A 16368-nucleotide genomic window follows, 5' to 3' on the forward strand; every position below is an offset into this window, starting at 1 on the left:
TGACGACTGCAACCTTGATATGTGTCCTTACCGAGCCCCTCGTCCTGTATATTTCTGTTCTGCTATATATATATTTATATATATATATATATATAGTAAGGAAATGAGGGGCTCGTTGAGGAAATACAGAAAGATAGGGCAGCAGTCTACAACGCCAAAGGAGGCATAGGGGTGTGGATAGGCTCTTTTCTTTTTCACTACGATTAATGAAGTAAACATTTTTTTTAATATACAGAAGAAAGAAAGAAAGAAAAACGCGCCCAGAGTGGGGACCGAACCCACGCCTTTCGATTACATGTCGAATGCCTTACCAATTCGGCTATCTGGGCGACTGTGTTCTCCTTCACTTTCTAGGCTATTTATATTTACTAGAAGTGTATCTGACGCTTGAAGGTGGTAGCCAGCGCCACTCTGACTGCACGGGGAGAAGGGGACCTTCTTTTCAACCCCCGGGGCGTGACTCGAGCGTCTACAGCCTGTCATGAGCGGGTAACTGGCGGGAAGCCCTCTTATGCTACCTAGGCATCAAGGCTGCCAGAACCGAGACCCTCGCTAGGCTTTTGCAGAATAATATAGTAAGGAAATGAGGGGCTCGTTGAGGAAATACAGAAAGATAGGGCAGCAGTCTACAACGCCAAAGGAGGCATAGGGGTGTGGTTAGGCTCTTTTCTTTTTCACTACGATTAATGAAGTAAACATTTTTTTTTAATATACAGAAGAAAGAAAGAAAGAAAGAAAAACACGCGCCCAGAGTGGGGACCGAACCCACGCCTTTCGATTACATGTCGAATGCCTTACCAATTCGGCTATCTGGGCGACCGTGTTCTCCTTCACTTTCTAGGCTATTTATATTTACTAGAAGTGTATCTGACGCTTGAGGGTGGTAGCCAGCGCCACTCTGACTGCACGGGGAGAAGGGGACCTTCTTTTCAACCCCCGGGGCGTGACTCGAGCGTCTACAGCCTGTCATGAGCGGGTAACTGGCGGGAAGCCCTCTTATGCTACCTAGGCATCAAGGCTGCCAGAACCGAGACCCTCGCTAGGCTTTTGCAGAATAATATAGTAAGGAAATGAGGGGCTCGTTGAGGAAATACAGAAAGATAGGGCAGCAGTCTACAACGCCAAAGGAGGCATAGGGGTGTGGTTAGGCTCTTTTCATGACAGGCTGTAGACGCTCGAGTCACGCCCCGGGGGTTGAAAAGAAGGTCCCCTTCTCCCCGTGCAGTATATATATATATATATATATATATATATATATATATATATATATATATATATATATATATATATATATATATATATATATATATATATATGGTAAATGTGGTAACCATCGCCACAGGGTCATTACGCAGAGACATTGGTGCATAAAATACTTGAAGATGAAATTGAGTGTAATCAACTGGGGTTTAACGGAGTACTTACATCAAATTTTAGCTTCGTAGTTTTTATGATGTAAACAATACCTCTTCACCCCTAATAATAAAAATCGAACAAAAACCTATCAGCAGTCGGCATAGGAATAGTTACAATGCATTTCTTTCAACCAGTTTCGGTTTCGGTTACCGGCAGCACAGATGGTAGTTCTGGGCCATTGTGCACATTATTACGTCACACTATGTGGGTCGCAAAGCTGCAAGTTGGGACGTCAATGGAAAACCCGTGCCGTCACACGTGTTTTCGGCATCGTCTGCGGTGGTCTCAAGGTGTCTATATTGGCCCGCCCAATCTTGCGGCGACAGTCGGGATGCGGGAAATGTGAAAATTATTTGAAACTTGGTGTAATTAAACGTTATTAACTGGGTTTAATGTTTCATTGAGACATATTTGACTTCATTTCTGTTCATGATGTTGGCCTTCCATTGGGTTTTGAAGATACAGCGTTAACTTTGTGCCACTTTGACAAAGGTGACGATGCCGTTGAGACCCGGCCTTGCGCAACGAGACCACCATCAATGTTCAGCAGCGCAGGAAAGTGTTTCCGCGTAAGGAAAGGGTTGCCCGACGTCACCCAAAACAGACCTGTTCTCAGCGCGCAGAAGGTCTTTCGTCACACTGATCGCGATTTTGCTTGCGCTGGCAATCTGAGGTAGCTCGTGTTTAAAATTGATTTTCCGTGTGTTTCCTGACGAAGTTAGCTACAACAATTGCTGGAAGATATCTTCACAAGCTACTGAAGCCAGTTATATCATTTTTTATTGTTTTGAATTTGGGGTCAGTAGCCACAAGTAACTAGTATATTGTGCGAGTCCCCGGCCGCGGCGGCCGCTTTTGTGATGAAGGCGAAAAGCAAAAACGCTCGTGTGTACGAGATTACGGCGCAGATTAATGATTCCGCGGTGGTCAAAATTAATCCGGAGCCCTCCACTACGGCGCACCTCATCGCCTGCGTTGCATCGGTGCGTTAAATCGAATCAATGGAATCAATCTATTGTGCCATTTACGAACAGTGTGTGTGCAATTCTAGGATATATAGTTTTGTAAAATGAAGTGCTGGTTGATTTGGATATTAAAAAATAAACAGCGCAAAACAATGAAACAGTAGAAATAGTATGAACATACACGACGCTGTGTCTGATCGTACTCTCCTTTTTCTGTTTCGTTGTTCTTGCGCTGTTTATTATTTTTATAGCTCCCGTGCTGTCATACTTCGGTCATGCGTAGCCAAGGGAAGGGGGGATGCATTTCGGTGTCAGAACACCCCCCCCCCCCCAAAAAAAAAAAAAATTGTGTATGCAGAAGAATGACATATATTGTTTGAACGTCCGGCACAGTATCTTTTTTTATATGAGCCCCTGTGGCATATAACACCCCCCGAAATATATTTCTGGCTACGCCACTGCTGCCATGTATGCAATTGCATGGATGCTATTTAATACAGCGTTGGTATTTGTTAATTACTTTTTCCGATTCTGATTTAAAAGTCTTCATTTCTTGTAGGTGTGGCTGGGTCCAAACTGCGGAAATCTGTGTCCTGGTTGTTAACCAATTTGTCTAATGCGGCCAAAGCACCTGGTGCGACAAAAAAAGTACTTTGACTGTGTGGCTTTCCATCACTCTTATATATCTCTTTTTGTTTCATGGTTACATGTTTCCGTTATACGTTCTCCACATTCATTATTTCAGCATTGCTTCAAAAGTGGTGGCTAATGACATCCTAGTTTTTGGGGTGCCCTCGCTCTTGTTTCGAGCGTCGCGTACTGTTTGGGTGTTTACAGTTGTTGCAGCCCTCCAGCGTCTTCCATAAATGTGAAGAAATATGTATCTTCAACAATAGCCGATCGTCAAGCAGTAGTGCTGTTCGGAACGATATTTTTAAAATTTATGAAATAAATTGAAGTGTCTTCTTCTGAGGCGTTCATAATCTTAAGGGGGGGGGGGGCAGTAAGAATATGCAGCATTCAGATGCGTTCACCATAAGTGTCAGATGTCAGTGCATGTTCTCCATACAGCAGATAATCATGCGTCAATCGCGGTCTGATTACAACTCGCAGAGTAGTTCTTCGTGCTACCATTTCTGGTGTTGGCGGCTACTCCGCCTTCCAACCGCTGTTTCGATAATAGCGAACTTTTGTTGATCTATTCGCTCCATCCGCTTTGTCTGTGTTCGCAGGTTGCATTGAAAGCTGACAACCTGGCCGCTGGTGCGACGGAACTTATGGGAACCAATTCCCAGATATATCGCAAGTACTGCGGGGAAGGAGTAACAAATTTTATTTCAGGAAGAGGGAAGGAGGATTTTCCTCCTCGTCCTAGGCAGCCCTTGTGTACCGTTGCACCAACGTTTGCAGGTCTCCAAGTTCCTAGCTGGCCACTGCTCGTGGGAGAGATTGGGGAGATGAGGTAAGTATGGGTTGTGGATGCAGGTAGAGATGATATGCATCATTGTTGCACCGGCTGCGCGGGATAGTCATAGTGGTGGAAAAAGTGCAGGGGTCATCTTATGCAAATTCGTTCATGTGGAAAAGTATCAATCGGGAGGCGTCTTCTTTCTTCTGGGAGGGATGTCGGAGAGGTGTGAATGGCGGTTTCTTGAGAGTTTGCGGTGTTCTAGGATGTGGATACGGGTAGGTAGGGGGTCAGTAGGTACATCCGAATGGGGGGAATCCGGTCAATCAACCCGCGGAAGTTCCGGCGTCGGCAGCTTCGTTCACCTCTAGCATTTCCTGACCGGGAGTCCGTATTATGGTGACTTCTGGGATGACTTTCGGATGGGAGAATGGAGAGGGCAAACCTGGATTTTGGGCCAGTGAAGTATCGGCGGCAGGCTGATTGGGAGTTGGTTATAACGGTGAGGCATTCTTCCGTGGTGGTTGGTGCAAGGGCAATGCGTTTTTTCTGAAACCGTGTGACTTGATGTAGGGAAAGTAGCAAATGCAAGGGTACCGTCTTAAAGAGTGGTCACTGCGAGGGCATAGGCTGGGCGATTGACGTGTCAAGCCATGTCAGTGTATCGTGGGTCCGGGCGGGTGTGTAACTTACTTATGCCGAAAGGTATTTGGCGAGGGAAGCTCTTGGCATTTTCGGCATTCATGGAGCATATGTGGATGTTTACGACTCACTGTGATGAATTTTCGTATATCTGAGCAAATTCCGTGTTTGAACAGATACAAACGTACGAAACTTTTCCTGGAACACATATCCGCAGTAAGAAAGTTCAAGAAAGCATTAAAAATGCGGCAGTCACGCCCACACGTATTCCACAGTTCTATCGCACAGAGAAAAACAGTGGCGAACAAAGTTCAGTCGAGTAGTGCATGACTGTATTAGAGTACTGTATTTTAATCGAAAAGACTTAGCAGGGACGTGGTAAATATATCAGTTTTATAACCATTTTGATCCCTTTCAGTAGTCAATGAAACACTCAGCTCTACGCTCTCTATACAGTTTTTATAACGCGCCCAGCCGAATAAGCGATAAAGGTTGCCCCACAAGAAAACATATAAAACATTGTTCTGTCTTTTAAATTTTCCGTCCATGGTTCCGCGAGACATCGTGGGGCTTGACTGAAGGAAACATGAACGCCCATTTCTGGTTTGCAAATATTTCCTTCTTAAAAACGTTTCTAAGCCGATCGTATCACTCAGAAGCAAGGAAGAGAGGCTATTATAATAATAACAGGTGGTTATTATAATGTATAAATATAACACGACACTCAGACGCTTTTGTAAAACCTAAAGAGTGTAACACTTATATTGAAAATTTAGCATTAATACGGCATAAGCACTGACCCGCAATAGAAATTTCTATGAGCAGTTGATAATGTAAATGAGGACGCAGTCAAGAAGACGAAGAGGACGAAATGATAAACTTTTTCTGAACAATGATGATTAGCCGTACCACAGATTTGTTAGATGATGATGATAATAATAATAACAATGACGGTGGGGTGCTGAGAGGCGACGAAAAGGAGAGACAGGAGATTATACAACATATGGAAATACAGTGATTGAGAGAATCTCTACATTTGGCTCATTGTGACAATCATTTGAGGGTTCTCTTGTAACGTTCAAGCTGTTTTTCGCAAGAAATATAGCAGTTTAAAGGGACTCGATTGAAATACGTCTTCGTGTTTTTTTGCTGCCCGTCATACAGATCAGAGCTTCAAAAACAACGGCGAGGCGCCTGGCCGAATTTCGTCAATTTTCAAAAATCCGAGCGATAAAAGTATCGAAGTGTGATAAAGGGGCGCGCCGGTCGTACTTATAGACTGCATCCTCGACCTTGTGACGATGTTTACACGACACGGAGCCGCTACGAAACGATTTTTATTCTTTTTGCAGTCATGTTGTCCTATCGCGCGCAGACGTGCCCCCGAGCGTCTTCTTGACGCAATCGACACCCTCGACCACAATCTAAGTGCAGCCCAAGCCACCGACCACTTACGTGGATATCAACCCAACTTCACTCGCAGAACGTGAAGTCTCGGTTGCGCAACACAACACAGAAAGAACCGGATAAAACAGGCGCCTCACCCGCGAACCCTTGTAGATACCTTCTGGCGGGGGGTTCAGGCACCGGCAGTGTCGAAAGGCAGAAGACACACATCCAGTGAAGCGATATTGCGTTCCGACATCGATCAGACCATGCCCCGCACTTCCGATGAGACGCAGGAGAAAATTGAACATGTTTTCCTGCCACACACTGCACCAAAACCCTATCTAACAGATATCGAACCTCCTTTATTTGCGAAAAGGAGGCATAGAATTGAGCTAACAGAACACTTCACAGTATAAAATTAGCCCAGCTTGACTGACTTAACGTCGTGAACGCTGACGTAACACCAAAGCGGCCTGTCGTTCCCTAATCGCAAGGACAAGCTTCGTATAGAGCTTCTCAAAGCCAGACGACCGATTCCCGTTTGCGCCGTGTTCCATTGCTCGCGCCATCTACTGGAACCTTTTGTTACTTTTGAACTTGAAACAGTGTGACGAGGGGGCGCTGCGAGAAATTTTTGTTTTTTAGCTTGTGTCTTTTTATTTGTTATCGCGAAATCCCGCAGCCATGTATTTTTGTTTAATAACTTGTCTGTTGATGTCTTGTCTCAAATATGCTTATCGTTTTTGCTCACCAGTGTTGCCAAGTATAAACAGGGTCACCAGATTGAGTAGTTTAGAGAAGCTTTGCCTATATAATCGTCTAGTTCAAGCATCCTTTTCACTTCCTGCATCTATGCTTGGCGCTTGCTCGCCTCCTCGCTAAGCTATGCCCTCTCGACATCGCTGCGACCGCGTTAACACATTTCGTGCCATGAAAGCCTCGACCAAGAACAGCTCCGCTGTTAAAAACCACGGGTGTTCGTCGAGACATTTACCAGTGCTTCGGTTCGTATTCTGGCTTTTCGCGCCAAAACCCGGGATTCACCTCTAGGCTACTGAGACCGAACACAGGGGTTCCTTTAGCAGTTGCTCAAAAGAACCGAGGAAGTGTTACAAGCGTACAGAAAGTGCCGGGCTTGTACCTCCTACCAGATAAAGGAAACTTGTTCCCGTGACTTATTTTCTCCAAATTGCACAGCAAACAGGGCACCCCCCCCCCCCCCCCGCAGTAAGCTGTACGCACTTGTAATGTAGGGCTACCCCATCAATCAAATTGAACTGGCATTGCTTCCAAAAGTCTCAATTGTTCCTACTTAGCTTTCTCCTCGCACCCGATGATGCCTCGCCTTCCTCTATATATTCTATACGCTGCCTCAAACCCTACTGTCGCATGTCAAGAGGCGACGAAACCGGCTGTCATCGCTCCACCTAACACTTTCAAGGAACCCTGCAACACGTTTTTTAACTTTTTTTTAAATATAAATTGCTTTAGGGACGCAGTCATCAAGCGCATCCAGTACTTAAAATAGCAGTCACAAGTTACCTCAGCCCAATATTACTCCTCTACGCCAATCCGATCACTACAAAACTTCCTCGAAGATTTTTCTCTTTCCTGGTCTTGGCGTTGTTCGCGCGCTAGAATATGACGTCACTCGAGCGATATCACAGCTACTGGCCCGCTTCCTTTCAGTTACAGCAATAAACGCATTCTTTCGCCACTTTTAATAAAACCGCAACAAAAGAAAAGCACAAACTGGAAGACATTTTTGCTTGCAACGAGCAAATTGCCTAGTGCCGCTCTGCGCTGCCGATAACTATGGCTTTCGCAGTGCCTCCAGTACGAAGCATGGAATGGAAGCGCTTATTGAGAGCGCTGCAGGGTCCCTTTCAGCCCCATAGAAGAAGAGCCTAGGATATGAATTCTAACATGCAGCCCTTTTTTCTTGTCAAGAAAACAATCTGTGAAAATCGCGGGGGATTGACGAAGAAAGTTTTTTCGCTTTTCTTTTACGGTATCCACGTATGCCAAAAGTACCGATAGCCCATCAGCGAAGGGCACAACGGTTCGATTTATTCATCGGAGGACACATATTGCACTGCTGGAAATGACCTTCAAAATTTAGCCCCAATCATTCCACGCTGTGAAAGTGGTTGTACTGCGAACCCGTAAACGACACCTACAACGAGTACCCAAGCGACGTCAGTGGAATATACACACGTGTCTCTACAAAGAGCGAAACCAGAGACTCTCACAGCCGTCACCTGAGTTTCGCGGGGGCGGCGTCCGCTTAACCGAGTGACCGAACGCAGCAGCGGCGGCAGAAAGAAAACGTAGAGGAGCGTCTGGCGAATACCGAGGAGGAGGGCGGCACGCGCGACTATGGCTCTCTCACTGCCTCACCCTCATTCTTGTTTCATGCGTCGCCGCCAAGGAGCGCCCTCCTCGCTCTCCCCAGACGCTGTTCCGATCGCTGCTAATGAAAACCGCGTGAACGCCATTATCATACATTATGCGGTTTGCGCTTCACAGGAGGGCTTTGACTGAGCGCAGGTGGTAGACCAGCCGCTGTGCTCGTTGAGTACATTGTCTGTCTCCTTGCCTCCCGTGCAGACGCAGTTTAGTCGGTAGGGTGACGGGCTGTCACTCCGTTTCTCTATTCTGGTCTAGGTTCGATTCCTGGCGGTTCCAGAAATTTCTTTCATTTTCGTGGGGTTTTCTGCTAACGCGGACGCGAAAATTTCCTTGTCTGGCAGAGGTATACTGATTCGCAGTAAAAAGTTGTCAAGCGACAGGCGCTACGCGCTGCGGCGTGCCTGTCTGCTATACGAGCCCTTTTTTGGAAAGCACTTTTTGGAAAGAATACTGAGAAGTAATGCAAGGCATAGTGAAAAGTTGTGCGCGCACGTGGCAACCAGGCTTGGGCTCGCAAATTCTCTCATGCTCCGCTGGCAATCTATACAACGACTGGTATATGACTAAAACAATCTAAAGCTCATGAAATGCAGTAAGTGGTTTCTCGTATAAATACAGTTCCTTTGGTTAAATGAACGCTAAAATATTCCACATTGTTGTCACCCCGACAGCCATTTAGAAGGCGAAATTGTGGCACTTCAATTTTTAAAGGTTTCCTCCCTACGCTGTTGCGTTCAGGAAAGCGTGTTACCAAGAGTCGCATACATGTCATAGAAAGTAATGACTCCCGCGTCGTCAGCGATCGACCTTTCTCAAGGAAGGTGGAGATCTCAGGAGAAATTTGGAGAGAGACAAGCCCGGTGACGCACGCAGGATCTCATTGGCGGGGGGAGGGGGGACTCTCCAACCCAGGAAAAGGGAGAGGGAGAACATGAAATGAGAATAGAATGGACGCCATCCCACCCTGCAAAAGAGGATGTCCAGCAAAGCTGTTGTAAACTACTACACATGCTGATGGGGAAGAATGTGAAATGGCCCTCGTTGTCTGGGCGGGCTTTTCGCTTGCACTCGGCTTCTCTGGCGGCAAATGGTGTGTCCTTAGGCATGCGCTCGACGTCTTGAGCGAGAACTGCTGCGTACTGCCTAGCCTGACGCATACCCTAGCCCTCAAATGACGTCAGCCCCCCCTCCCCCCCTTTAGAAAGCAGCTGCAAACCTAATCTTTACCTGAACACATGGGGGGAGGGGGTCCCATTGTTCATCATCAGCCTATTTACGACCACTGAAGGGCAAAGGCCCCTCCCATGCATCTCCAATTATCCCGGTCCTGTGCTAACTGCGGCCAATTTATCCCCGCAAACTTCTTGATCTCATCTGTCCATTTAACTTTCTGCAGTCCCCTGCCACGCTTGCCTTCTCTAGGGATCCCACGGATCTAATGACTAACGGTTATCTTGCATTCGAATTACATGCCATGCCCACACCCATTTCTTCTTAATTTCTAGTAATATGTCCTTAACACGGGTTTGTTCCCTGATCAAATCCGCTCTCTTCTTGTCCCGTAATGTTGTCCCTGTCATCTTCCGTTCCATTGTTCGCTGAATCGTCCTCAATTTAAGTTAAACTCTTTTTGTGAGCCTCCAAGTTTCTGACCCGTAGATAAGTACTGGTAAGATGGGGTGCAGCGGTGGCGTAGAGGTAGAGCACCCGCTTTGCGTGCAGAAGGACTATGGTTCGAATGCCGGTGCCGCACAATGCCCACAGGATGAAAAATAATCTGCGTGTTTATGGAATTGCAGAAGGAGGCTTGGGGTGCGGCCTGTTCCTGGCGACCATTGCCGGTAATTCACTTCCTTAGCAGAGCAGGATTAGCCACCCTGGTGTAGTAACGTCCAGAATATCCTATGAATACGCCAATTAACCCATTGCTCACCGGCGCCTTATCATCTATCATGCGGTTTCGGCGCTTGTTTTGTGGTTTTCTTCTTTACAAAAGTACTGAGCTCTATGCTTCACACCTCATTAGCCTGACGCACGCGCTCGGCGTCTTGGTCCAGAAGTTCTGGGTTTTGCCTGGGTTTTTTGTTTGCGACACGAAATTTTCCGACGAACGGGAGGCTAACAGCTTCGCTGTAAAAGAAACAAGAAGCACAAAAGAGAGATCATTCTGCTCGGGGATGTGGTTAACGAGCGCAGCTGAAAGTCACCGGCGCTTAGTAACGACGGTAACGATCGCTTTGTTATCCCTATTATATACACTGATCGGCATAATCGCAACTCAGGACACGTGCAAGGATAATAGAATAGCAAAGCGGTGCACGTACGCTGCTGGGTGGTCGGTTGGATCAAATTGGTGTGGCATCGCAAACAAAGTGCCTCGAAGACGAAACTTATATACGAAAACATGTATCCCCCTTTTCGGCCTAGACACTTCCACATTGAAGTTACAAACTCGACCACAAGGGCAGGGCCATCGCACCTACCCCGCGCTTCTGGCGAATTTCCGAAAACACACTGAAGCGACATAATTGTGTGTGCAAGCAACGCGTTTATGAAATGCAAGAACCGCACCGGTCGCAGGCAATTTAGAAAGCATTGTGAATTTCGCAAATGGGGATTTTCGCTCTTCCGAATTCGCGAAAAAAAAAAAACGCGCCATGTAAGGTGTCGTGATACGCTTTGATTCCGCTCCAAGTGTTTGAAGGGCTTCATCGTCATGCCGCTTGAGACAATTTGCTTTGCGATGCTTCTGCACCCCAGCGCTTTCGAATGGCTTCGATCTTCCTCCTATGCGTTACGCCTCTGCTCCGTCCCTTTCGTTCCTCCCAAGTTAAAGAGCGTGCTATGGATCTCCTCGCGCTTCAAGAAAATGTGTAACCTCAGGAGTTGACAACACCAAATAGTATCCCCCAGCCTAATGCAGCTCCGTTGTAAAAGGGTGAGCTCAACACCAGTAAACGGAAGATAGGAAAGCAGCAGCTAGGATTGCATGCAGAACGTATACGGGTGGAGGGCTTTCGAGTTCAAAAGGAAAACATTCCCCTTCAGACGTGGAGTTCGGCAGGTCGCTCCGTTAAACGGTATGACTTACGAAAGACTATAAATGAATTAGGGGAAGGGAATGGAGAAATCAACTGAGAAAATATGGGGCAAGGATGCGGAATCGGCAAACACAGATTAGCAGTGGCTGGAAATCTTTAGTAGACGCCTTCATCCTGCAATGAACACTAGAACACTGCTCATGGTAATAATATCAGTAAGCTCCTCGCACGGACAATGTATGAGATAGCGGATACCGGAAATAAGTAGGAAGTTATAGGAAGTAGGGGACTGGATGCCTGTTGACATTTTGAACCCATCATCCGCTAAATGTTTTTAGCCTGTCCATGGTGCACTACATATAAGAGAGGCATTTTGAAAACAGTGTTACGGCATTTTGACGCCGCTACCAGTTGGACTTCTATCGGACTATGCCTCACGTGGCTGTATTTCTTGCTATTTCAAGACGTCATCTCGTGGACGAGTTGGGTTCCATGGGGGTAACGCACCATCGTTGCGACGACCCTCACAGGCATGCTGCACTACACTCATCACACACCACTCATCTGCATGCAGCCGGCGCCTTGTTATATGCCTAAATGTTGACTTCGTAGGTGATCACGGTGAATCCGACAACAGCCTTCTCGACGAAGAGGTGGCATCGCCGATGATTCGTCCAGGCTTCGGCCAGCATCGCTGTCGATTAACCCTCCCAAGAGGCTCAGCTGCAGCTTAACGAACTGTGGAACACGAGATTAACCTTGCGCCGTACCCAAGTTATACCAGTGAGGCGGTATACCTTGGTGATGTAACGGAGCTTCGTTGCCTCACCAAGGTGTACCTAGTTCTGTAATCTGAGGAAACGTTTTAATTAATGCCGCTGTGCGCACCAGCACCTGCACGCGTCGGCCCACCAGCGGCCTACCAAAAGTACAGACATTTCGACATCTCGCATCCAAATGCACCGTTCGTAAAGCTTCACAGCACATTGCCAGCACCAATCAGTCGTTTGTATGGCGACAAACTTGTCAACAGATAGTTCGGATTCCGCCAGTTCGCACTGCTTACCGCGGCACCGAGACAAGCAGCACACATTGAAATAGCGTGCAGGGGTCCGCAGAATGCCGGCAACGTACTTTTATATCCTTCAAAATGACCAAACACTTACTTCTTCGTTTGCGGCATTTTCAAAGAGAAGGAATTAGTTTTTTTATTTTACACCAGAATACTACTCCAGGGCTGCCGGTTCCGGTTTTGGGGATAAACATTTATCGAATTTGTTGCCCCATCCTTTCCCTCACTGTGACGCAAATACTTCTGCAAGCCAGTTTTTGAGAAACAGCAAGAGGTTGCAATGACAGCCCGCTCCGTCCTTACGTTCTTACAAATGTAATGTTTGCAGCACCTATTTATTTCAAACATAAATAATGAGCAGGGCGATTACGACTTAGGAATGACATTACAAGAGTTTTTCAAATTTTAGAAAGCTACCAGCCAGTGGTGATTTTTACACTTCTTGCCTCAATTTTACCTCACTGTGACGCGCAAATATTTCAGCTAGGCAGAGTTTTAGGATTATCAAGATTCGGCTCCGACAACACGCACCGCGATTACGGTTTGAAGGGTACTTAAAAGGACCCTGCAACACTTCTTTCAACTTTTTTTGAAATCCTAAATGCTTGCAGAACGTAGTCACGCAACACACACGGTACTTAGATTAAAGGGTCGCAAAGTACCTCAGCCAAAAATTACTGCTATATGCCCATCAGATAACTAAGAAACGCGCTCAAAAGATTTCTCACTGTTTCCCGGTCGTGACGTCCTGCGACGACCCGAATTACGTCAATGAGGCCGTGTAGCGGCTATTGGCCGGTTTTCCTTCAGTTGCAGCAATGAGTGCTTTTCGATAGCAACATTAAAAATAAAGCCACAAAAACGAAGCAGAAATGGAAGGCGTATCTGGTGCGACTACCAAATCACGCAGTGCCGCTCCGTGCTGGCGATAACTGTAGCTTTCGCAGTGCTTGCAGACGCGAAGAAATGAGTGAAAGCCATTATTAAAACTGTTGCAGGGTCCCTTTAAGGTAATGTTAGTGGCTCCCTTACCTCTCGAGCTCAATAATTTTGGAGGGTGGGGAAGGTGCGTCACCAGTAAATCAGCCTGTTCGCAAAATTGTGAACCTACACGAAATATCTTAGGTACAAAATGATGCCCGTGAGCACGACAACAATATGTTTAGCCGGTTTCTCCCAATACTTGATAGTAAGTTGGAGGAGTATCCATTCTTCAGGGGTTTGCCTGATTTCCTTTTGTATGACCATAAAGGGGGTACATGTCCGGTGCCACATGAATGCTTGCGAATTTCAGCGGAAGAACTCTGCAAACGTATAAAAAATTGGGCTAGTTGCTTGCAATTTATAACTAAGTTCAATCAGGGCGTAAAAATGAAGACAAGGAAACACGGCGACAAACTACCAGCCTTAGCTTTGTAACAGCACGCACACTTGAGTGAAAAGAACCGCATTTTAAATTACTACTAAGGGAATCAAGAACTGCCCAGATGAATGAGCATTTGCATGGTTGCAGAGATATATTTAAAGCCAGTTTGTGGCACTTTCTTTATAAGTAGTGTAATTATAACATTAATTGCCAATATTTGTTTTGCTAATATATTTAAAGCATGTTTGTGGCAATTTGTGTATATGTAGTGTAATTATAACATGAATTGCCAATATTTCTTTTGCTTACAAGTACCGACGTTAATTTCTTGTCTCGCAACACTTCCACGGCTGAACGTGTACGCGTTTGGGTAACCGTCTTTCTGCCGTCGGTACTTGATAACAAAAGAAATATTGGCAATTCACGTGTTAATTACGCTACTTAGAAACAAATTTAACTTCCAAGAATTGGCGTTAAATTTATCTGTGCAAATATATCCGTACACTTGCCGGCCTGGAAGTGCTGCGAAACGAGAAATTCACGTCGTCTTTAAACTTCAAATTAAGCCGCTTTTATTATTGCGAGTACTGCTAGTTAGTACTGCTGTGTTTGTAAGCAAGTAATTTCGCTTTTCTATGGCTCAGCACCATCACCAAGAGCGACGAAATTAAAATTTATTTAGACCTGTTCGTTTGCATTAGAACAGATGCAGCCATTTTTCTCTACTCTGCGCTCCCTATTGAAATTAGCTCACATTGGCTTCAAAAATCAATGACAGGAGTCCAGGTAGCATTGCCACGATATGATTTAAATTCCCCAAAAATATGCAATAGAATGAAAGAAGAAAAGAGTGCCCTTTGTGTAAAATGTCAGTCATTTTAACAGAAGCTACAGGCACATGAAAAGCACCAGTAGGTTTATGAATGCCAATCTTTCTCAAAGACGTCATCATCCTCCACGTGGGCACAAGCAGATAGTGCTGTATCTTAGCTATTGTGTTGTCTAAACAAGCGGAACGAAGCAGAAAAATTCTGCTGCCTGAAGAAGATAAAAGGACGGCCGTACGGAGGAAGAAACATACCTTACAAAAGCACAAGCCATACACTCTTAAAAATGCCACGACGCTTAGTGCCACGACTCTTAAAAATAAGGTTGTGGCACTTACTAACAGAACACTATCCAGTTACTTGTCATAGTATCCACTTGGTACTTCGTGCTTTTACTAACTGGTCATGCATAACATAGTAAGGTACACGTGACAATGTAGATTCGCTGAGCACGCAGCACGACATAGACACATTGAACACGCACATAACTCACTTAGAAAACAAATTGAGCGAGAAAACCAACCCGGATGCACGAGGAGAGCGAGAACAACTTAGTTACCTTAGAAACACATCTGCTCGCCTTGCTTTTATAGCCAGCAGTGAAATGTCCTCTGATAGAGTCAGTGGGCTTGTAGCAAAAATGAAATATTTCAGCGATAACTTCGGAATTTTGTATTCTAATGTCAGCATATACAAGTCAGCATGCGGATTTTCAAGAACTTTTGAATCGTGCATTGGAGTGGGAAAAAGGCTGTAGTTCATGTTCAATGCTTCGTAGAATTTTGTTACTATCAGTGAATGTTAGTATCAGACAAGCAGCAGTTCCCTTCATGTCTGAGAAAGGGAAAATGTCATGTCATGTCCGTCATGTCTGTCATGTCATGTCTGTCATGAAGGGAAAAAAAGAAGGTTTGGTTCATTAAAAAGACTACTTTGTCCCGATAGCAATGATACCAATTTTATTGGAAACTTCAAAAAATAATCGAGCTATTCAAGAAAACAAATGAGGCAGTGGCACCTTCCCAGCCACTTTCTGACGATTTCTATACGACGCCACGTAATATTGTTTGCGCGATCGGCGGCCGCTACATAAGCCACCGCCAGGAAACATGACTGGGCAATTGTAATGGGTTGTCTAGTTCCTTTTGCACGTATCACTTTAATGATAGCGCCCGCTGAAAATAATGCTATGTTTGTAGTGTTGGCCCATATTACGTCACTTCTGCCAGTATTACGTCAGTGCAGCGCGAAATTTGAAAGGTTTTGATTATTTCATACGTTTTTTCTTTCGGTAAAAAAGTGCATTACGGCCTAGGATGGAGCTGAGTGAGTTAGCAAAGGCTAGTGCTTTCAAACTGAAGAAAGTTGCATTCTGTATTTATGGCCCCTTTAATCGGCAGCTTTATGTTCAGCGCATATTTTTCGCCTGTCGCCGGTGTGCGCACATGTTCAGCTTTATTCGCTGCGGACACTACGGAAAACTGCCCAGAGGTAAATTTCCACGAGGTTGCACAACAGGCAGGGCATTAATGCGCACATAAAGCGCACATAAATCCTTCAACGCACGGAAAAATAAATACGGTACCGTTTCGCTACTTCCCTACGACTCGTATAAAAGGACGTAAGGCGAAAAGGGGACAGCTATCTTGGCAGGAAATGACAGCGTGAACGCACGGAAAATTCTGCGCGGAAGCCGGGGCTGAAGTCAGCGTCGTTCACTGAACGACCACCGGAGATAAGCCAAACGAGAGAATTCGCATCGTACGTACCCGCTTTGCTGTAAACGACAACTGCCTTCAGGCTACCAGTCCTTTCTTGGCTTCTAGCGCC

The 16368-nt window shown here is 45.7% G+C and overlaps 1 protein-coding gene across 1 annotated transcript in view; it reads left to right on the plus strand.

Moving 5' to 3' along the window:
- The window catches only part of LOC144175350 (uncharacterized), a 199533-nt gene that overhangs the window by 17231 nt on the left and 165934 nt on the right, over nt 1-16368 (plus strand). The window contains exon 2 of the mRNA XM_077704431.1: nt 3614-3843. Within this exon, the coding sequence (XP_077560557.1) occupies nt 3614-3843 (230 nt within the window). The remainder of the gene's footprint in view (nt 1-3613; nt 3844-16368) is intronic.

This window comes from Haemaphysalis longicornis, unplaced genomic scaffold, assembly GCF_048455015.1.
Source record: "Haemaphysalis longicornis isolate Haplotype H1 unplaced genomic scaffold, Haemaphysalis longicornis Haplotype H1 scaffold_3, whole genome shotgun sequence".
In the NCBI taxonomy this organism is placed as follows: domain Eukaryota; kingdom Metazoa; phylum Arthropoda; class Arachnida; order Ixodida; family Ixodidae; genus Haemaphysalis; species Haemaphysalis longicornis.